We start from the raw sequence: 23,705 nt of genomic DNA, 5'->3' as shown, positions 1-23,705 counted from the left end.
AAGTTGCAACCCAAGCACATGTATTGAGCTCTGCTTCCCACTTTAGATCCAGGATAGCAAATAGGTATCAACTCATCTGATTCTTTGGTAGTGTTTTCTGGAGCATTTTGATAAAGAGGTTGTAAGCTAACATATTTTAAAGCTTAGAGGGCAAGTGTGCCTAGCTTGATTATTGACGTGTGCTGTGCGTCTGAGAGAAAGAAATCGTTTATGGATTATTTGCCATCTTTGCTCTAGTTGCTGATCTGGAATTAGATAGCCAGGCAAATCCTTGATAACTCTTTGTTTCTACTCTTCTTACATGCTACACAGTCACAGCAAATATGTTTAATCGTAGCTTAATATGGGTCTTAATGGAGGAGATTTTATCCTGATTAGCTTCCTATAAATGTTTAGCCAGGTCATTAAGGACTCAGTGGCCTTACTTTCCCTGGGCTGTAGCATCAGCATTTTCACCTCCATGGATGTCTGCCCAGATAGAGCATTTGCCTGGTTCTCTAATTTCAAGATGTGCCATTTCAGGGGGTCAAAGTTGCTAGGAAAATGACCATATGGTTTTTCTATCAAATTTTACTTTCCATTAACATTCAGCTCTGGTAAACATTCTTCCTTCCTTAGTCTGTTCCCTTCCTTCCCCACTCCAGATTAATTGTGGCCATTGGCAAAAATGTAATGCTCGTTTTAGACCATATGCCCTTCTGCTCTAGTCCTGAGTGTGAACACTGACTGATATGTAGAACTGTATGCTGGGTTTAGTTTGAGGCTTTATCTCCAGGTACTCACCTGGGGTGGATTCTCATTGATCACACAGGTCCTCTTGCAAGGCTGTCGAAGTGTAGAATTGGACTGCTGGGACGGAGATGATGGGATGCCCATCATTTATCATGGACATACACTGACAACCAAGATCCCCTTCAAGGTAATGCTTCATAACTTTCTTTAAATCAAATCATAAAGACAAAGAAACATTATCTCCATTTTTTTTTTTTTTTTTTTTTTTTTAGATGGGATCTCTCTCAGTTATCCAGACTGGAGTGCAGTGGTGCCGTCTTGGCTCACTGCAACCTCCACCTCCCAAGTTCAAGCGATTCTCCTGCCTCAACCTCCCGAGTAACTGGGATTACAGGCACATGCCATCAAGCCCAATGAATTTTTGTATTTCTAGTAGAGATGGGGTTTCACCATGTTGGCCAGCCTGGTCTCAAACTCCTGACCTCAAGTGATCCGCCCACCTCAGCCTCCCAAAGTGCTAGGATTACAGGCATGAGCCACCACACCTGGCCTCCATTCATCATTTAAATCAGTGACGTGACCAAATTACACCTTAGGTCAAGGGTCTTTATGCTGGGTCTAAATGAAGACTTCCCAAAAGTGTTTGCTGTATCATGTAGAATACACGTTCATGTTTCTGGAGTTAATCTAGAACTCTCATTAGATTCCCCATTCAACCAAAGTTAGTAGCCATTACCTTATATTAGTTAGCATGTAATAATATTATTGCAACTTTTACATAATATAATGATATAAAAGGCAGGGTCTGTTCTCCTGCTGTAGAAATTAACGGTCATTTGTCCTGGTATAATGCTGACAAAGGCCAATGCCAAGAGTTAGGAGATGGTTAAATAGTTAGCATTATACTATTATGAGCATCAGTTCCACCTTAGAAGATTGGTCACCCAGGAAGACTGATGTCATTGGATTTGTGTTTCAAATTCTGGGTAGCTTATTCATTCAGTTATGCAATTACTATCTTCATTCAGAAGGTCTTAGGCTGTGTAACATTATTTTTCTCTGAACTGTGGCCAGGCTGTAAAGGAATATTATTTTTATTTCCTATGTAGAAATAGTGGCTAAAATGCATTTTCTCCTTAACTTGGTTTCCTACTTAGTACTCCTAAAGCTCCTGTGTGCTATATTGGTCAGGGGACGAGTTAATAACTGTGTTTACATATACACATAAATATATGTGATATATGTCATACTGCCTCAAATAAATTATAAACTCTTTATAAGCAGGAAGGTATTTTGTGCTTATGTTTGCTGCTATAAATAAGAGAGTATCTTTTACCTGCAATATACTCTATATGTAGAGAGAGAGTATATGTATATAGATAGATTTGTTAAATTCAGTATGATAGTTGTTCTTTATACTATGTGAACAATACTCATTATAAACAGTTTAATGTCTTTCTACAAAATAGCCTTATCCTCATGCTTCATTTGAAAATACAAAAACCACCTTTGACCAGAGTCTGCTGTATGCAACAACTGAGATGCTTTCTGTGGCTATATCCTTGGACAGATATCTGGACTCTAATGAGCTGTTTTGGCTCTCATAGGAAGTGGTGGAAGCCATTGATCGCAGTGCCTTCATCAACTCTGACCTGCCAATCATCATATCGATTGAGAACCACTGTTCATTGCCTCAGCAACGAAAAATGGCAGAAATTTTCAAGGTGAGCTCTCAACAAAAAGGCAGGATGGTGTGTTAGCAGAATGGTGTGTTGGTCCTTGTCTTGCAATTGTCATTGGGTTGCTTTTTGTTTTTTGGGTTTTTTTGAGACAGAGTCTCACTTTCTCACCCAGGTCAGAGTACAGTGGTGCAATCCCAGCTCACCACAACCTCTGCCTCTGAGGTTCAAGTGATTCTCCTGCCTCAGCCTCCTGAGTAGCTGGGATTACCGGTGTGCACCCCCATGCCTGGCTAATTTTCGTATATTTAGGAGAGACAGGGTTTCACCATGTTGGGCAGGCTGCTCTGGAACTCCTGGTTTCAAGCGATCTGCCTGCCTTGGCCTCCCAAATTGCTGGGATTGTAGGCATGAGCCACACATCCGGCTGTCATTGGGTATTACACGAGGCCTTTGTGGACCACACCACAGTTGGACCTTGGCCATGAAGCATATACAGTTAGGGTCCCACAGATCTGAGAGATTGGGCTGTTCTCAGCCTGGGCCCTCTCGGGGATTGTCCCTCTTTTCAGCTGGAATAATATACACATTGCTCTCTGGTCTCCTGACCCTTTCCAGAAAGCCTTAGGAGGAAACGATAGACCAACTCTCCAACATTTCTGGTACCAAAAGTCAGGGATGCCAGGGTGTCAACTGTCAGTTGTATGTGGAAAAGCTGAAAATATCTCAGGGCAAATAAGTCAAATCTTCTTGTAGGAGAAGATCTTATACCGCAGTACAAGGATCCAAGTTAGCAAAGAGCTTAGACTGGCCAGCACAGTTGCTATGTTAACAGTCAGCCCTTCCTTATGTAAGGGAATAATGCACCCAAATTTAGGAGCAGATATTCCATTATGCTTCCCGCTTCCTCTAATGGTGGAGACATTTGTGGAAATGTGGCTCTCAGTGGGAAGAGGGGCACCAGCAAAAGAAAATGTCCCCAAATATTAATGCCAACAAAACTAATTAACTCTTCATATTGTCATGGCCTAAGCTTTGATTTTTTTTTTTTCCAATTAAAAAAAAAAAAGGCCAGGCCCAGTGGCTCACACCTGTAATCCTAGCACTTTGGGAGGCTGGGGCGGGTGGATCACTTGAGCTCAGGAGTTTGAGACCAGCCTGGGCAACATGGCAAAACCTTGTCTCTACAAAAAATACAAAATTACCCAAGTGAGGTGGCATGAGCCTGTACTCCCAGCTACTTGAGGAGCTGAGACAGGAGGATCGCTTGAGCTCAGGAGGTGGAGGCTGCAATGAGACAAGATCATGCCACTGCACTCCAGCCTGGGTGACAAAGTGAGACCCTATCTCCAAATAAAAAAACTAGGGTAGAAATTGCCGTATTTTCTATCCTTACCCCAATAGATTACCCCGTGTCTGCCTTCTCTCCACCTGCCTCCTGGAGAGGCACACACTCCGCTTTGGAAATTGATGCTCAAAATCTTTGTGAGAATTGTATCTGTGGTTCTTCACACTATGTGGGGGCAAATTCTACCTAAGTCTCATCTTTGTCCCTACACCCTGTCCCCTCCAAAGTTTCTATCCTTTTGATTTGACTTCACCCGAAACTAACCTTATTGTACAAACAACAGCCTCTAACTGGTTCTCTGTTTTCTTATTGAATACCTTAGACCTCAGAATATTTTCCTAAATAGTTAGAACTGACCCCAGCTGCAAAGTGGCTTCATTCTCTCCTCCTGTCCTTCTAATCACCTCCCTTCCTTTCAGTAAGAAACTGAAGAGGGCAGAGCAGGGGACAACTTCCTTCCTAGTTCCTCTTTCTAAGACTTTTTAAATAATTCAACCAATCTAAAATATCTACTATATTTATGAAGTATACATGTATTTATCAATTATAGATAAAAGGTATTGATTGTATATTTTTCTTTATTCTTTTTAGACTGTGTTTGGAGAAAAGCTGGTGGCTAAATTCTTATTTGAGACTGATTTCTCAGATGATCCAATGCTTCCTTCACCTGACCAACTCAGAAGGAAAGTGCTTCTTAAAAACAAGAAGCTAAAAGCCCATCAGACGCCAGTGGATATCTTAAAGCAAAAGGTACTCCCCTGCTGTGAAACCAGTTATGAAAAGGCAGTGTGCTTAGAACAAAAAAAAAAAAAAAAAAAAAAAAAGGTCATTCTAACCTTTCAGATGACCTGCTGGTTTACTAGTTTTTCAAGATCGAATTTCCTTAAATGATAAATTTGATTTTGGGCTTTTCATAGACCAGTAAATTCTCTCATCTCACTCACCTAAGATTTAATTTGTGGAATTGTTCCCACATCAAATAAACCTCTGTTATTTAATGTGTTCTGAGTGGGATGATGAGTGACTCTTGTGTCTGAAAGTGAGCTTCAGGGTTGTCCATCCCACAATGGCTGCTATAGTCCCCTTTAGGGAGAGCCCCCTTAGGGGAGCACTTGGCATGGGGCTTGCAGTGGAAGCCCAATAGCAGCAGCCCTGTGATCCCAGTGTATCACTGGTTTGTGTTGCTTGGGCCCAGATCTCGTCAACAGAGATCTGTGCCCAAGAACGACAAACCCACCTGTGTAGGAGACCCTCAGCCCAAAGGTCGGTGAAGAAAGTTCAGATCCAGAACACTGAGTCTATTTGCCAGGCTGCACCTACTTATCCCACAGGATGACAGCTGGTAAAACTACTTGTCCTACTTGGGAGGGCACTGTTGCTCCTAAAACATCACTTTGGAAACTAGCCAGCTACAGACTTGCTCTCAGGCTGACCTGTCTTTCAAAGAGAACAAGTACATAGATGCTAAAGATTCAGAAACCAGTTTCTTGACGAACATCCAAACCTGCATATTCCGTTGAAATCGTTGTGTACTCTTGAGGTATACATCACCCAATTTGAAGATCACTCACGACTCTGAGCCAAAAGTTGCAAAATCAGCCACCTTCAGGGGCTAAATAGGAAACATCAGTGTGAGGAGCCAGCTGGATGCAGGACAGCTGGAAGTGGTGAGGACAGGAGTGGGGTGTGCATGCCTCATCAATGAACAGCTCGAATTCAATTATTTTTAACACACTGCACCAGCCAAACAAGTCAGGTCTGGAGGTGAAGTCAGCCCCAAGGGCCACCAGTTGGAAACCTCCACCAGGGCTAACTTGATCTGGTTCTACACTCTCAAAGCAGCTCCAGGTGACCTGGCCTTTGCTAGGGTTCCAGAGGCCATGTCACCTCTGCTGATGGGCCGTGTTATGACGTTATTTAACTGAAATGTTAGCATGTATACTCTAACTGGCCTTTCTCAAATGCCACCTCAGTGACTGACCACCCAGCAGTGGTGCTTTTTTTCCTAGAGCCCTGTTCATCTATGCTGTTTTCTCTATCCAACGATTCCTGCCCCATCCTCACTGCCAAGCAGATAAAGCTGTTAACCACACATACCGCTAAGGACTTCAAGATATATGTGAATGTCCTTGCCTTTCCCATTCTGGCGCAGTCATTTGCAGTTACTTATAAGGCTTTCATTCCGCTAATGAACAGAAGTCTTTTTTATGTTGAGCCCAAACCTTCCTTCCTGTTCCTCCTTCTCATTGGCCCTCCCTCTTCCCCCTGCAGCTGTACAGACTAATGTTATATTTAGAAAGCTATCATGTGTTTCCCCAGCAGCTTTTCTTCTCCAAGCTAAAAATTCTTGTTGTACCAACTGTTCCTGACAGGATATGGTTGCTAAGACTCTTCATTTACCATTAAGAATATCGTGGATATTCCTGAATTTATCAATCTTAAAATGTGATTTCCAGAACTAACTCAGTCTTCTAGATAGGATCTGACAGCCCAAGAACAGTGAAACCATCACCTCCCCTAATTTGAACTTTAAACCTTTGTTAATGCAGCCTCAGACTGTTTTCTTTTTAAAAATTCTTGGCCAGCTGCTGTGGCTCACACCTGTAATCCAAGCACTTTGGGAGGCTGAGGCAGGTGGATTGCTTGAGTCTAGGAGTTCAAGACCAGCCTGGGCAACATATCAAATCCCCATCTCTATAAAAAATATAAAAATTAGCTGGACATGGTGGCACATGCCTGTATTCCCGGCTACTGGAGAGTCTGAGGCAGGAGGATCACCTGAGCCTGGGAAGCCAAGGCTGCAGTGAGCCGTGATCATGCCACTGCACACCAGTCTAGGCTATAGAGTGAAACCCTTACTCAAAAAAAAAAAAAAAAAATTCTTTAGCACACACTGGGCTTGTGTTGAGCTTGTAGAAAATAAAAAGCATTCAGTTATTTTCCAATAGATATGCCCAGTCTTTAACCTTCTGTATATGGGAGCCTCATATTTATCTCTATTTTTGCTCTTCTTGGTTTTGGTACATTAATACAGTCTACAAGGTTCTTTGTGAATTTGGTTTCTGTCATCTGGTCCATTTATTAGCAGTTTCTCAAACTGCATCTTCATCCCAAGTTGCCTTTGAGTCAGTCAGCCATGGAGAAGAGCCTGTGCCCTTCTTAAAGAACCCCCAACATTTAGATGATTACTGCTCCTGTCTGGTGCTCTTCTCTCTTGTAGCCTGCATTTCCCATAGTGTGCTTCAACCTCTTTATTGATTTATTTATAAAATAGAAAACTGAAGCCTGGCCACTTGTGTGACTTTCTCAAGGCCACCCAGCTCACAGCAGCAGAGCTTAGTCTCAGATGTGGGTCTTTATAGAAGCCCTTTTCAAAGGTGATACGGAAGTCAGAATTATTAATAAGAATAATCACTGGAGCACTTTGAAAAACAGATTCTAAGGTCATGAATCTAAAGTCAGAATTTCCACAAGAAAGCCTGCTCATCTGTTTATATAAAAATAATTCCTTAAGTTACCATGGTGTCTGCAGAAAAAAATAAATAACAATAATAATTCATCTAATCCTGGAAGTTTGAGAAACACTATTTATCTGCTGTTTTTTTCCCCAAAGTGAATTACCTTATCCAAAAAAGCTAAGGAGGTTACTGTGCACCGAACTTGTTCTTAGGAGACCTTTTCCAACTCTTGCAAGCCACCTCTTTATTTTCTAAGTTCTCACAAACCAAGTGATTAATACCCCATCATGAAATTTTGTCAGTTACCACCTTAACATTGCCCACAGTATAATTTCCGTAGCTTACTTGTTCCTCATTTTGGAAAAATGGGACAACATAATCCCCATTTCCAGTTTTCTAAGACTGCTTGCAACCTTTCATGATGACTTCCCAGGGAGTATCAGCAATGATTCCATTGTCATATCTGTAAGGCCTTTCGGTTTTCTGGTAGATCATGGGTCTAGACCTAGCGATCTGACCTCACATAAGCTGGGTGAATGCCCAGAGCTCCAGTGGGCTCAGACCTATCCCTTAACATAGAAGGCCTACATCATTTCCATACAAAGAACTTGCCCTCAGCAAGGATGGACTGATTCAGAGCAGGATTTATGAAGCCCTCCACCTGCCTCTGGCTTGTGCTGAGATACATCCTGAGGTTTCCTAGCTATACCCCACCCGGATTCTCCAAGATTCTGCCATTCCTCTCCTGAACTTGAACCCAAAAAGCTCCAACATTTCGCCCTAGATAACAGGCACTGTGGCGAGGTACTGGGGAAACAGAGAAGGGTAAAACGTTGCTCCTGCCTAGCCCTATTAGGACCAGTCTCCTCATCTGACCCATACCTCCAACCCTGACCTATATCCGAGTTACTTTTATTGAAGGGCTGAGATCCCATTTTTCTACCCTAGAATAAGTACAATATTGTATAGAAGGGTCCCAGCTGCTGGCTGTTCATTGGGCTACCTCTCCCATGCTTCTGCTTGAGCATCTCAGGGGTCTTGCCACTCCACTTTCAGACACTGCTGTCCGTGGTTCTTTGAGTGGTGTCCTTCTCCTATATAGTTCTCATGCTTTCCTGCCAGTGGGTCTGTCCAGCCCTTGGCCTCATCATTCCCAGCACTTGGCGTTACCTTGAGTGCTCGCTGCGTCAAGGCCCTTCTCCTATCAGCCATAAACAGACCTGCTTTTGGGGCTCACTTGTGCCGATAACAGATTTCCCAAAGTTTAGAATACTAATGCTGTGAGAGACTCTGAGAAGAGAAAGATGGGGAAGAAAATCCTTCCTGGTTAAGTAAGTATGAGACATGTTGCACTGGAGATCTTTGAAGATTCGCAATGCCCTTTAGCATATTAAATGAAGGCTGTGTGAAACCCTGCAGTAGGAATGTGTTCAGGTTTGGTTAAGCTGCTGTTTCCAGGCATTCAATGTGTTTTATGGATCCTGTGATTGTCAGTTTTTCCATAACACTAACACCCACAGAGCTCCATAAAACCCACTTTGAGAAATCTCAGCTTAGACAATGTCTAGTTATCTGGAATAGGTTTCATCTGGTTATGGACACAGCCTAACTTGTATCTTCCTTATGTATACATTTTTATTATAAAGGTAATATAACCACATTTCAAAAAATTGGGGAATAGAGAATTATTTTAAAACATACATAATTCCAGGGTCAAACACCTGTATTACATGGGTTCTCAACATTGGTAATATCCACAAATAGAATTTAGGGAGTCTGTAGATATAAATGGAAAAAAATTACATCTTTATTTTCACTAGTTTCTAGGTGAAATTTAGCATTTCCTCTGATTATATAGGGAATAAACTACAGTACTGTAGGCAGTACCTATTGTCACCAATAGAAATGGCAACTTTTTCATTATACTTCACAGTTGTCACTAATATCTCCAAGAAGTATTTATGCTCAATTTATATTTTCAAAAATGTTACTTGACCTACTACTATGTTTTCTACTGTGTTAATAAAGAAACACATATATTCTAATAGCACAAATTTGTTCCTATAACATGTGATAACTGTATTCAACAGTATTTCCTTTTAATCATTTCATTTTATGCATTTACAACCTCATTCTGAGAAGGGATCCCATCTCACCAGACAACCAGAGAAGTCTATGACACAAAAGCAAATGAAGAAACCCTGCTGTATTAACATTTACTATCTAGCACTTTTATGACTGTCATTTTATATAATTGTATTTTAAATATATAAAACAAAGAATACAGAATTATATGTATATATAGTATATAGATATCTGTGTGCCCACACATACATTTTATATATAGTGTATATTAGCACACACACATATCTATGCACACATACACATGCAGAATTGTCTATGTATATGTGCATATATAATCTATATAATATTCAATTTATAAATATTGAATGAAAAAATTTATTGAACAAAAGAATTTGTTCAATTCCTTTGTTCAATACACATATATCAATTATTTTTTCATGTCTCATTCTCTCAAGCAGACAACCATTGCTTACTGATCGCATTCCTCTATTGTGGGACTTTTAGGTTGTTTCTTGCTTTTAGTTCATGCAAGTAACTTTTCCCATGTTTCAGATGATTTTCTTAAGCTAGGCAGTTTCTCAGACCTGTCCTGATGCTTATCACTTCACAGCAATTCCAGTAAACATGGAGTATGTGACCTTCCTGGCTGCACACATCAACTTCCTAAAGCTTCCAGGCCTGTTTTGTTAATCTGATTTACGGTTCAGATAGTCTTTTGAAAAAACTTTATTTAAACCAACAATAATTCTTTAGGCCTCTTTGTCCATAAGGATTCTAACATTGTTCTGGGTCAGGGGCCTGTATATATTATTTTAAGAAGGGGAAAAAATGGTTTATTAACAAAGACATACCTTCAAAAATTGATGGGTGATTCACTTCCTCAGTCATTTGGGATGGATGCTGGTTCTCCAAAGCACCAAAGCTTTCTCTTGGAGTGGTTGCCCTGGGAACCTGGCTAGCTGGGCACCTCATACGGTCTTCTGGAGACTGTGTATAAAAGCTCCAGGATTCTTCCTGTAAGAATGCTAACATTCACCTGAGTGTTGACATTGCATTTCAAGTGAATCTAGATGTTTTTCTCCTCTTCCAAATGTATCAAAATAGGTTAAGCTACTTTTAGCGATTGTGTTAAACATCAGGGGTAGTTTTGAAGGTTATAAATGAATTCAGTAGCTTGGCATCTGCAGTTTACAATTATTGCTATTTTACAGGCTCATCAGTTAGCATCTATGCAAGCACAGGCTTATATTGGTGGGAATGCCAACCCCCCACCGGCCAATAATGAGGAAGAGGAAGATGAGGAGGACGAATATGATTATGACTATGAATCCCTTTCTGATGGTAAGAGAAACAGATCCCTGTGCTGTGCACAGGAAAATGTTTGGATGATTTTCCACATTTTTCTTTTTAAAATAAACCTGGAGCTCCAGAGACCAATAATACAGATTGTTATAGTATTGTCCAGGAGTTTCTGAATTCAGTCGCTTAGCAAGGACCGAGGAAGGAAAGGGATTCTGTTAGCCACCACTGAAGGAAAGAAGAGGCAGGTGTGGGAAGTTACAGGGAGTCATTCCTATGACAAATTCTTAGAGGAAGAGATGAAATTACAGCAAAAAAATCTTGTTTTCACCCTTTAGTTTCTAGTGTGGCTGATGCTCTTGGCAGGAATTGTAGTCTGAGGCTGCGTCCTTTTTCCTGCACCACCGGCAGGGGGCAGCATCACGATTCTGTGCTCTCTGTTCGTTTCACTCTCACACCACTAAGCCAACAAGATCTTTCCTTCTGGCCCTACCAAAGAGAAAAAACATGGGCAATTGCTAGTGTTGCAATACAAAAAAGTCACATGAATGATGTTAACTACAGATTACTAGCGAAGGATTCTTCTTACCTGAGAATTAGGTTTTCAGTGTGATTAATTTGCATTAAACACTTGTTAGAGATTGCAGAATGTTTACTCGGGTTCCCTTGCTGATAGAAGACTGTTTCATTTTGGTGACGTCTGAAAGACAACAATATAATAAGAAAATGCCAAGGTTCCTATTTCTATAAACATTATACAGTAGAATATATTGTTTCTATGTAGAATAATTGTTTTGCTGAATATGCAGATATGCCCAGACCAGAAACAACTTACCATTAAGTTGTGTCAGGCATTAAGACAACTGAGCAGCCTCGTCCAAATATCTGCTGCTCAGCAGAAATTTGGGTTGTCTCTAATCATAGTTTTGTGAACCTCCATCACTTGTTACACTGCAGTCTCTGTCTGCCCCCAAATATAATACTAAACTATGTCACTTAATATTTGTCCTTAGTAACAGTTGATTGCTTCCTACCATCAATTAAAAGCCAATTTGCTACACCTGAAACCCCATGAGCTAATATGAGGGACATATCTCATCAGATAGTAAGAGGGAAAAAATTAAAAGGAGTCAAGACAATTTCTCTACAGCCTATTCCTTAAAAGTCATGGGAATGTGAATTTTTTATAGTCTTCTTCCCCATGGATTTCTTCCCCATTACAGTTGCAGTAATGCCCCATAGAAGAACAAATTGATTCAGATATGAAATAAAAAGCACACTTAAGAAATTAACTAATGCAGATGTCATATGCCCCTATAAGTAGTTAGTCCACTAGAAAACAAATTTGTTTTCTCCTAAATTACTCCTGTGCTTTTTCTGTACTTCTGAGAACAGGAAAGGAGAAAGTTTTTAGAAATCATTATTATACTGTAGATTTCACATAAAGAAATAACAAAAAATAATTATAGATGGTTTTGATTTGCAAATAACAAAATGAACAAGTGGGAGAAGGATCTTTCTGATTTATTTTCATTTGGGACAGTAAAAGTTAATTCTATACCACTGAATTTCTAAGATAGTTGTATGCATTTTAAAAAATCCACATAAGCAGAGATTGGGGTATCAGTGGAAATGGAGACCCCAAAAGGCTCTGTTCCAATAGACTATGAGACCTGGGACAATGTCCTTTTCATCACTTGAGGCCTTACATGCCTCAGATATGTAATGAAAAGGTTTTGTGAAGTGTCTGGTGATGTTCTTCCTTTACTTTCAGGACTAACATCTATGATGTATGACCACTTAAGCCCACTACCACTACATGAGTATTTCCCCTTTCATTAAAAGATCCCTCTGACTGGATGATTCTCAAACAGGCCCTGTAGTTATGCTGTGACTTGTTGAAGCTTGTCCAGTTAAGGCTTCTGTATGTGACTATTAAATGCCTTGCTAACCATACGCCTTTGATTGTGACCGTCTCCACTTTCTCCAGCAGGGATAGAAAACAGAAATCTGCCTGCTGTGGGAAGCACCATGACCAGCCTCTTAGGGGGCCTAAAAGGTTTCCTAGTTTCTTGTAATAATGGGTCCTTTTGAGAATAAGATGAAAGCTGTCACCTCTGAAAAATAAAACGTGCTCTCAAAATTCTGCACAACTACAAGAGTTTCATAAGTTTCCCAAGACCCACATGGGCATCCTAGATTAAGAACCTATCTCTGAAGTCAGGGTGCCCAGTTTATCTCTGTGGCATCTCTCGTCCTTTGTTTTCATACCCAGGGATGTTGGATTCATGCCAACGTGTTAGATTAATTCCTTTATTTAAATAATTATTTAATTAAATTCCTTTGGGCTATAAAAATTTGACCCAGCAATCCTATTACTGGCTATATACCCAAAGGATTATAAATCATTCTATTACAAAGACACATGCACATGTGTGTTCATTGCGACACTGTTTACAATAGCAAAGACCTGGAACCAACCCAAATGCCCATCAATGATAGACTGGACAAAGAAAATGTGGCACATATACACCATGGAATACTACGCAGCCATAAAAAACAATGAGTTTGTGTCCTTTGTAGGGACATGGATGAATCTGGAAACCATCATTCTCAGTAAACAGACAGAAGAACAAAAAGCAAACACTGCATGTTCTCACTCATAGGCGGGTGTTGAACAATGAGAACACAAGGACACAGGGAGGGGAGCAACACACACGAGGGTCTGTTGGTGGGGGGCCAGGAGAGGGACAGCAGGGGTGGGGAGGGATCACATGGGGAGAAATGCCAGATATAGTTGATGGGGGGATGGAGACAGCAAACCACCTTGCCAAGTATGTACTTATGCAACAATCCTGCATGATCTGCACATGTACCCCAGAACCTAAAGTACAATAAAAAAATAATTAAATTGTTGCAAAAAAAAATGAGATAATGCCTGGCCACACAATTATTGCAAGAAAACCCTAAGGAAGTTGCAAATGACAGTTATGTATTTTAGAAATTGCAACTCTGCCTTTTGGGTAATAAATGCTTAATGAATATTTTTCTCCCAACCTTGTTGTGTACCTTGTGACTAGTTTTGAACATACACTGCAGACAAATTTGAATTTATAATTAACATGGACATATTCCCTGACAATGACAGCATGATTCCAACAAATTACTCTGTTTCCGTCTATTTGAAATGAAGTCATATTGGGAGTATTACAACAGTAACTCAAAATATGTAACATCAATGTGTCAACCCTTGGCATGATACACATTAATAATGTTCACTTTTACTGCTAGTCCTTGTGTCACTCAACAGTCAGAATATTAAATCTATATAGCATTTCTTGTTTCATTTATCTGATAATCTAAGCTGCTGTTATTTATGCTTTGCTTCATGCCTTTGTTTAATTTATCTGGTGTTTGTCTTAATTTTCTCCTTCCTTTACCCCTTTCTGATTCTGTTTTTCTATAGCAGATGTCCTTACTGCCTCCCCTGCTCCTAACGGTCAGGAAGGTAAATGCCATTTGAACTGGGCATTCTAACTGCATGGACATCAACATTCTGTTTCCAATTTCTTGGGCCTGGTTAGCATGACGTTGTGATACTTCTGTGAATACACATGTAATGAAATGATTTATCTCATTTACTTCTTAGCCTGCATGGCCCTGATTTGGTATAAGGTCATTTTGATCTAAGCATTTGTGCTCTGATGAGATACTAAATCTTGAGTGAGAAATTAGCTTTCTTGTTTTTCGTTGTAAAAGGCCATCATCACGATATACCTCTAATACCTTTAGAGTCATTCAGAATAGAAAGGCAAAAAAAGAACAAAATATGATTATATCTCATACTTATTAGATATATTTTATTTTCTGTTCTTATGATTATCACTTAGTAAAAATTAATAACAGTCATGAAAACTTATAATTGTGAAAACTTTGCATTGTACCCAATAATAAGTCTTTCCCCCTAGGTTTTGGCATTTCTCAAGGCAAAAGAAGTAAATAGCTTCATTTCAAAGTGAGAGTGTTTAAATCGTATATGTACCATCTAGAAGTGCTTGAGTCACTAAATCCTTCCCAAACGTGCTGTCAGCTTCTTGACACAGGATTCTTCCATAATATTTTCACAGTTCCAATCATCTGTATGAAAATGGGCATCCTCATTTAAATTATGTTTGTATGCCAGATTATTTGGAATCATTTAAATTATGTCTATAAGTGACAAAAACTACTGGTCAATAAATCAATTAAGTTGAAAATAACTGCATCAACCCAATTTTTACAAGTATGCTTCAAGCTATCATTTTGTCAACATACTATAGGTAGAGCCTCATTCAAGTATCTGGATGTCCTCATAGTGATGTATCGGTAGCTCTTAAGTGAAGCATTGGGTTCATTTTCACGGAAGCCTGCTAACTTATTTTCAGACAACATTCTAGAAGACAGACCTGAAAATAAATCATGTAATGACAAGCTTCAATTTGAGTATAATGAAGAAATCCCGAAGAGGATAAAGAAAGCAGATAACTCAGCTTGCAACAAAGGAAAGGTGGGTGAATGATTTCTGTTAAATGACACTTGGACCATGTGGTACTCTTGTCAGTTTCAGCTGGGATTCCACTTCCTCCCTATCCCTCCCTTTCACCTTTCCCCTCACTTTCCTTCAGATGTCAAAGTTCACTTGGTGATATTATGAGATACCCACCTTCCGTTTGTGGAAAGTTAGTCATTGATTCATCCAATCAATACCTACTGATGGTCCAAGTGTGGCAGGTACTGAAGTGGCATAGGAGGTGGTTTAGTGATGGAGATAGACATGTCAACTCTGCTGAATATAAGTGCATAGAACAATGATTACACTGTGTTGCCAGAGAATTAAGGACAGGCTCTAAGGAAAGATGTTTGAGAAGGAAGATTTGGCCAAGCAGACAAAAACAGGACATTCAGGTCAAGACATTCCCTGGTATGTCCAGGGAATTGCAAGAAGTTTGAAAGGCATTTGGGATGACCAAGAAGATAAACAGGGGTCAGATAGCAGAGGAATGACACTGAGAATAGAAAGACAAATGAGATACCCAGACCCTACCCCCAAGTGCCGCATGGTTTATAGACTCCGAGCAAATCTTTACATGTAGTTGCAGTGACATTGTTGGATAATGGAATTATAAAATACGTCAAAAATTTGAGGCACAGAAGAGATGTAGTCAATCTTCTATTTATTTAACAAAGATTAATTGACCATTCCACATGTAAGACAGTGGACCATGCACTGAGGGAAGATGAAGAATGAATTAGACTCATCTCCTGCCCTCAGAAAGCTTTTACTCTAGGAAAGCCGTTGGGATATGTATATGGATAATTATTGTGCAAGGGGAAATACAGTCATAACACCAGAAGAGAACAGATAAAGAGCTTTAGGAATTCAGAGAATAGTGGCATATACCTTCCATGTAAAATGGTATCATTTTCCCTTACTAGGTTTATGATATGGAACTGGGAGAAGAATTTTATCTTGCTCAAAATAAAAAGGAAAGCAGACAGATTGCACCAGAGCTTTCTGACCTTGTAATCTACTGTCAAGCAGTAAAATTTCCAGGTAAGATTAGGCAATATCATCAATAACATTTAAAAATACTAAAGGTTAAAAATATGCCATTTCTTTAATTGGGCATTGTGAACACTTTCAAAATAACTAAATTGTGTTGCTGAAATCATTGTTATAATACCTCCTAAATATCATTATTGTTATAATTTGCTTTGATGCTCATGAGGAAAAATACCATAATTCATTTTCCACATCACACAATGTCTTTTTATAATTAATAATTATTATGAAAATAATCATAATTTTTAATTGTTAAAATGTATTAAGTACTTAATTACTAGGATTTGTGCTATTTTACATACACCTCCTTTACTGTTCATAATGATTATACAAGGTAAGTGATATTTCCTCTATCTTAAAATAAAACAAAGTCTGAGAGAGATGAAGTAATTTGCTGCAAGTTTCAGAGTATATCAGTTAAGATTCTTTTGTATGAAAGTGGCAGAAATTGACCTAAGCAAAGGGAAATCTATTGACTCATATACTTAAAAATGAAGACACACAAGTTTCAGGGATAGCTTAACCAAGGCACATGCTTTCTCTCTCCTCATTTCTCATTCTGCCTCCATCACACTGGCTTTCTTTCCTTTCTTTTCTTTGTGGTTATAAGATGGCTTCAGCAGGCTGGCACTACATGCTTCCAGTTTCAGCTTTAGGGGAGGAAGTTCTTGCAGAACTTCCCACAGAAGTGTCATTGTTTCTCATTGTTTCTCTTTACCCAAACCTTAACCAGTCACTGTGGCCAGAGGAATGCAGTGCTCTGATGGTCTGGAGCCCATGTCACATGTTCCACCCCTGAGCTGGGTAGCAAGGCCCCACCCAAATCACAAGGACCAAGGATGGAGTTGAAGTGGGAGGGGAGATTTCCCCAGCTGATTGTTTCTAGAAGTACAGTGGACTTAGGCTGACGAACCACTTCCCCAAAACAGTGTTCTTTTCAATTAATGAATGGTAGACCTATGGCCTGTTTCCAGAGTCCTGCCCTTACCCCTTATACTGCCTGGCCTCTCTCATTTCAAGCTGTTTTCAATGAGCTTACTCAATTATGTGTCCCACAAATGGGGTACCTGGGGTGGAGGACAAACAAGAAACTCCATAAGTACACGGAACTCAGAAAAATTCATCTTTTCATACTAAGAAAAAGGATTCTCTTGAATAAAATTTCTGAGAACGGGAAAGTGGCTGAGATAGGAGCATCAGTCTACGCATTAGTTAGTAAACAGGGTATACTGACTTGGCCTGGAGAGAGGCATTAAAATGTCTTCATCTTTTCAAGATGGGCTGAACTCAGGTCCTGGCTTTCAGAGCGTATCTTAAGCACCCAGTCTCTCACCGTGCCTGGCAAATGGGTCAGAGGCATTGGGCTATTTAAAAGTTAGGCAAACTGGGTGTGGTGGTGCATGCCTGTGGTCCCAGCTACCAGGGAGGCTGAGCAGGAGAAATGCTTGAGTCTAGGAGTTCAAGTCCAGCCTAGGCAACATATATAGCAAGACCTCGCCTCTAAAAAATAGTAATAATTAAATTCTTCAAATCACAATTAGATAATAGTGACCCTTTCATGCACCAGAGTAAAAAAAATATTATTTAATGATATGATAAAAATCATATATTTAATGAGATTTAAATCATTTTTAATTGTAAGTTTTCTCCTATAAACTGTTTTTAAACTTTTGGCAGCTGCTACTGCTGGTCTGCTAGCAAATCCTGTGGAGGAGGATATGAATCAATAAGTAACCAGCAGAGATTTCAAAGAAATGCAGGAACCTAGCCATTTAAGTTTAATTTCACAGACCATGACCTCACAGCATAGAAGTACAATATGAGCATTATTTGCAACTGGCAAAACTCTTTTTATGATGGCATAAAATTCTTCACCTGTCAAAGAGCATGGAGGCTGGCATGTCCTTCAGTGCAGGAACAAGGATGAGAACAGGAGTCTCTGTTTAAGAATCACACCCACTGCATTTCTTATTCTTTATAAATGCTGCTGATGCTACACTTGGACCATCCCACTCACTGTCTTTTCTTCTCTAAGGAGCACAAATTCCCAAAGAGATTTGAAGTCAGTGTGAAGGATAAAGTCTCTGTACCAATAGAAAATCATGGAAGGATCAAGAGGTCATTTGGTAGAGCTTCTAAGCATGTGGTTGTTTGGCTTATTTTTAAAATTCCAAGTATGTTGTTTTTTAAAAGTGTTCACGTAGCACACATTTTTTATAGGTATAGTGTATTTTAATTTTTTTAGAAAAATGAAGTTTCTGACATTTTCCCCCAATTTTATTTCCTTTATCAAAATAGCTAAATTGGATTGCCAAAAATTATTGTTACAATACCTTTTAAATATTTATTGTTATGTGTTTGATGCACATGAGGAAAATGCCATAAACTGTTCATTTTGCTATGCTGTGTTTTAATTTTGCTACCTTATCAATTTCAGTGTGTGTCACCTTTCATCATCCCAAGTCCCTTCTTACAAGCCATATGAAAAAAAAATACCCTTCAGTGCAGTAAGGCACCCAACAATCATGTGGTATGAAGCCCACAGAAGGGAAGGAACTTCCCCACCATCAGAAGCTAGTTCAGTGGCAGGGCAAGAGCCAGAACTGTCAGCTCCAGGGCTGGGCTCTTTGCAGCACACTATGGAAGTAGTCGAGTTTTTTCAACCTGCCTTCTCTTAGGGTTTGTCTCTCGGTTGCATTTATTACTTCTATTGACCTGGGTTTTTTTCCCCTTCTAATAGGAAAAAAAAAAAAAGGGTATAGTATTTTTATTTTATGACCCTACTAACGTAGTTTCCAGTATCTTCCCACAAGCTCCCCTGCATCCTGCACTCTCCTTAGGCACCTACACACACTGCTGTCTTTCCAGTGCTAGGCCTTTGCTCAGAGTGTTCTCAGCCTTGCCTGGCCTTCCTGCTCCCCTTGACCCCTTGACAGGGTCCTTGTAAAGTATCTGAGACTCTTCAACTCACTGTGACATCTGCTTTTGGGTACCTCCTAGATAACCCAACTTTTCCATGGTTAAGAGTACAACCTTGTTGTTTTGAGTTTTAAATTTTGACAGCTTTCGTGGTGCAAGTAGTTTTTGGTTACATGGATGAATTGTATAGTGATGAAGTCTGGGATTTAGTGTACCTGTCACCCACATCATGTACATTGTACCTTATAGGTAGTTTTTCATCCCTCACCTCTCTCCCACTCCCTATTCTGAGTCTCCAATGTCCATTTTACTGCTCTGTATGCTTTGGCATACCCATAGCTTAAAAGAGTATAATCTTCTAAGAAAAATTCTATTCAGTGGTGACAAGATCATCAGATAAGAGCATGGGTCAGAGACCTGGGCTCTTGGCTACCATGCTCTGTGATTTGGCCAAGGCAAATCTCTCTGAGCCTTTCTCACTCAAAAGTGGATTTGACTAGAATCCTTGTTTGTTTACCACACTTGCTGAAATCTTCAGAATCACCCAGGCCGCTTGATTAACATACCCAGTCTCCGGCCTCTCTTCCAGGGATTTACCTTTGGAAGGCACTGCAAGGCCCTGGTCCCTGGTTTCTAAGGCAGGCGATTCAGGAGCAGCCAGCGCCAAATGATCTGGAAATCTGATTCTGAGGGGAATTTTGCCTCATTCTCCTTTGGATCCACCACACAGCCCACAGAGCAGGCGCACAGGGATTCCATGGTGAGGCTCGTCCAAGATTCTGTGACTTCCAGTGTTCATTTTTATTCCTACACTGAAGGATCCACATGGGGAGAGCCTTGCAAATGTCGGTCCATTCCCTGGACACACACACTGATTTTCTCAGCACTGAGAGACAAGCTTTGTTCATCAAACAGTGGTTTACTAACAAGCCATTTGAATGACAAAAGTAGAACCCTGCTGCCTAGGACAGCTTTGGGCTAGCTGGATGTGGATTCCTGGCACTGAGTGTTGCCGTCCCCCACAGAGAGCCTTGGCATTTCCCATAGCCATTCTGGGTTACTCAGACCCACAGTGGTCCTGCAGTTTGGAACACCTTGGAGGGCAAAGGGATGCATTTCAGGACATGAGAGGGTTAGGAACAGAACTCTCAGCAGAATGTCAACCAACACACCATTGAGAGGTAGCCCTGTTCACCAAAACTCAGTTACTCTCAGTGCCTCCCACTATCTTGCCAAACCAGTGAAGACAGCTTTTCAGGCCTACAGGGACCGGGTAAGATGAGACCCAGCTGTGCCCTGCAGAGCATGGCAGGCAAGGCACTCAGGAAGGAGAAGTGTGTGACCCTGAGTGGCTCTCAGACCATCCCCAGACTTAGCTTCTCTCCTGATTTTAGGAGTGACAATATGTTGAATCCTCTGATGTCTCTGGGAGAGCATCCAGGAGAAAGCCTAGCACTGATTATATTTACAGTAATGCCTCACTTAACGGCGGGGAGATATGCTGAGAAATGCTTCATTAGACTATTTTATCATTGCACGAAACATCAGAGTGTACTTAGACAAAGCTACAGTGTAGCCTACTACACACCTAGGCTGTAGGTGTGTAGTAGGCTACACTAGATGGTGTAGCCTATCGCTCCTAGGCTACAAGCCTGTACGGCATGTTACTGTACTGAGTACTGTAGGTAAGCATAACACAATGATAAGTATTTGTGCATTTAAACATATATAAACAGAAAAGGTACAGTAGAAATATAAAAGGTTAAAAATGGTACATCTGTATAGGACACTTATGAGTGGGGCTTGCAGGACTAGAAGTTGCTCTAAGTGGGTCAGTGAGTGAGTGGCAAGTGAATGTGAGGACCTGGGACAGTACTGTACACAACTATAGACTTTATAAACACTGGACACTAAGGCTACACTAAATTTATAAATAAAAATTTTTCTTTCTTCAAAAATAACCTTAGCTTACTGTAACTTTTATTTTTTAACTTTTTGACTCTTGTAATAACACTTAGCTTAAAACACAAACACATTGTACAGCTATATAAAAATATTTTCTTTTTTATTTTTATTTTTTAATTAGAGACCTGACATTGCTCTGTCACCCAGGCTGGAGTGCACTGGTGCAATCATTGCTCACTGTAACCTTGAACTCCTGGACTCAAGTGATCCTTTCACACTAGCCTTCTGAGTACTTAGGACTACAGGCATGTACCACCAACACCTGACTAATATTTTTATTTTTTTTTTAGAGACAAGGGTCTCACTATGTTGCCCAGGCTGATCTGCTGGACTCAAGTGATCCTCCTGCCTTGGCTTCCCAAAGTGCTGGAAATGCAGGCATGAGCCATCACACCCAGCTATTTTCTTTCTTATTTTTTTCCTTTTCTTTTTTCCATTCTGTGACTCTAGCCAAAGACATTTTCTTTCTTTATTCTATAAGCTTTTCTCTATTTTTAACGTTTTTACTTCTTTTTTTTTTTGGGTTTTTGAGACGGAGTTTCACTCGTTACCCAGGCTGGAGTGCAGTGGCGCAACTCAGCTCACCACAACCTCTGCCTCCTGGGTTCAAGTGATTCTCCTGCCTCAGCCTCCCAAATAGCTGGGACTACAGGTGTGTGCCACCATGCCCGGCTAATTTTTGTATTTTTAGTAGAGACGGGGTTTCACCATGTTGACCAGGATGGTCTCGACCTCTTGACCTTGTGATCCACCTGCCTCAGCCTCCCAAAGTGCTGGGATTACAGGTGTGAGCCACTGGGCCCGGCTTACTTCAATTTTTTTTACTTTTTAAACTTTTTAAATTTAAAACTAGGATATAAGCACCCACATTAGCCTAGGTCTACACAGAGTCAAGATCACCAGTATCACTGTCTTCCATTTCCGCATCTTGTCCTCCTGAAAGTCTTCAGAGACAATAACAAGCATGGAGCTGTCATCTCCTGTGATACCAATGCTTTCTTCTGGAATAGTTCCTGAAGGACTTGCCTGAGGCTGCTGGAGGCTGTTTTATAGTTTATATACATACATACATACATACGTACATACATACATAAATATATATGTAACATAGAAGGAGTATACTCTAAAATGATGATAAAAAGTATAGTAAATACATAAACCAGTAACATAGTCGTTTATCATCATCAAGTACGTTCTATACATAATTGTAGTACTAGACTTTTATATGACTGGCAGCACAGTAGATTTGTTTGCACCAGTCTAATCACAAACACATGAGTAATGTGTTATGCTATCATGTTAGGACAGCAGAAGGTGACAGGAATTTTTCAGCTCCAGCATAGTCTTACATGGGACCACTGTCATATACGTGGTCTGTTGACCTAAACGTTATGCAGCTAATGACTGTACATCACTATGGAGTTGATTTCAAAGCTTCCAGCCAAATTAGGATTTCTCTTTTTTTTTTAATTGGATTTTAGGTTTTGGGGTACATGTGAAGAACATGCAAGATTGCTGCATGGTACAAATTAGGATTTCTGAAGGAAGATACCATCATATGCACTGGAGTCAATTTATTTTTTTTTTAAGTTTTTTTTTTTTTTCTTTTTAGAGACAGAGTCTTGCTAAGTTGCCCAGGCTGGACTCAGACACCTGGGCTCAAGTGATTCTCCCGCATCAGCCTCCCAAGTCACTGGGACTATTGCTGTGTACCACTGCATCTGGCTCTGGAGTTGGTTTATTCCTAAATACCTAGACAGCTTCTGCTCAAACTTCTATCTTGAAGCTTTAGTCACCATCAGATGTTCCAACACCTATATTTAAAATAAGCATTCTCATTCGCAACCACAAGGAAAAACACAGATGAGAGGAAGACCCTAAAATTAACTAGAGACTCAACTGAGGAAGAGAGGCAGCCATCAAGCTAACCATGTGGGTTTAAATCCCAGCTCTGTTCCATGTGCCCAGTGGAGCATTTTCAGGAAAAAAAAAAAAAATCCCAGCTCTGTCTCTCTGTGACCTTGACTTGAACAGTTACCTATTAAAGGTGCTCTACACCTGAGATTCCCTATCTGTGAAAGGGCTGTAACAGTCCTAACTTAAAGAGTTGCTGTAAAAAATAGCAAGAAAGTATCTAGTGTGATTAGCACATTGTCTGGAACATAGCTTTCTGGAAATGTCGTTATTGGTAAGTGAGCCAACACGGTAGATGAAGGTTCTTTGTTGCTTCTTCATTATTTTTTTCTGAACCCCTTCTCACAGTCCAAAATCCTTCCTTTTTTTGATCACTTAGCCCTTGTTTACATTCTTCCCCTCCCCATCCCAAAAAAGTAATCAGGCTCTTCACCGGGGTATCCACATACTGGTGGAAGATATTGACATGTGGCAGGATACATGCAAAACCCCAGAATGAACAGAGCCCTTCCCCTTGGCCCCTCATCAGTTTTACTTGGGAGAAAATCCATTATTAAATAATTGTGTCAAGAGCAAAATGTACACAAATATTAAGATCAAGGCATAAGAACTCAATAGTCTAAGTTTGTGCACATTTGCTGTTATGAATAGTTTGGAGGGGAAAAAAAAAAAAAACACCTTAAAAGCCCCACATTAAGCTATAA

General features: G+C 40.2%; 2 protein-coding genes across 5 annotated transcripts in view; one reads left to right on the top strand and one right to left on the bottom strand.

The window, feature by feature from the left end:
* The window catches only part of PLCE1 (phospholipase C epsilon 1), a 334,637-nt gene that overhangs the window by 279,328 nt on the left and 31,604 nt on the right, over nt 1–23,705 (top strand). For 2 of the 4 annotated variants that reach the window (XM_032245665.1, XM_032245667.1), the window contains 7 exons: nt 812–919; nt 2,340–2,456; nt 4,351–4,509; nt 10,514–10,643; nt 14,068–14,109; nt 15,026–15,147; nt 16,077–16,194. In XM_032245665.1, the coding sequence (XP_032101556.1) occupies nt 812–919; nt 2,340–2,456; nt 4,351–4,509; nt 10,514–10,643; nt 14,068–14,109; nt 15,026–15,147; nt 16,077–16,194 (796 nt within the window). The remainder of the gene's footprint in view (nt 1–811; nt 920–2,339; nt 2,457–4,350; nt 4,510–10,513; nt 10,644–14,067; nt 14,110–15,025; nt 15,148–16,076; nt 16,195–23,705) is intronic. The other 2 variants (XM_032245666.1, XM_032245668.1) reach the window with 1 other exon arrangement.
* NOC3L (NOC3 like DNA replication regulator) overlaps nt 10,017–23,705 on the bottom strand; it is an 84,273-nt gene continuing 70,584 nt past the window's right edge. The window contains exon 20 of the mRNA XM_032245671.1: nt 10,017–11,090. Coding sequence (XP_032101562.1) covers nt 11,054–11,090 — 37 coding nt within the window. The 3' untranslated portion in view covers nt 10,017–11,053. The remainder of the gene's footprint in view (nt 11,091–23,705) is intronic.

This window comes from Sapajus apella, unplaced genomic scaffold (genome assembly GCF_009761245.1).
Source record: "Sapajus apella isolate SASKATOON/1434 unplaced genomic scaffold, GSC_monkey_1.0 scaffold58, whole genome shotgun sequence".
NCBI classification, from domain to species: Eukaryota; Metazoa; Chordata; class Mammalia; order Primates; family Cebidae; genus Sapajus; species Sapajus apella.
The sequence above is the reverse complement of the archived record's forward strand: the minus strand, read 5'-3'. Positions and strand labels throughout refer to the sequence as shown.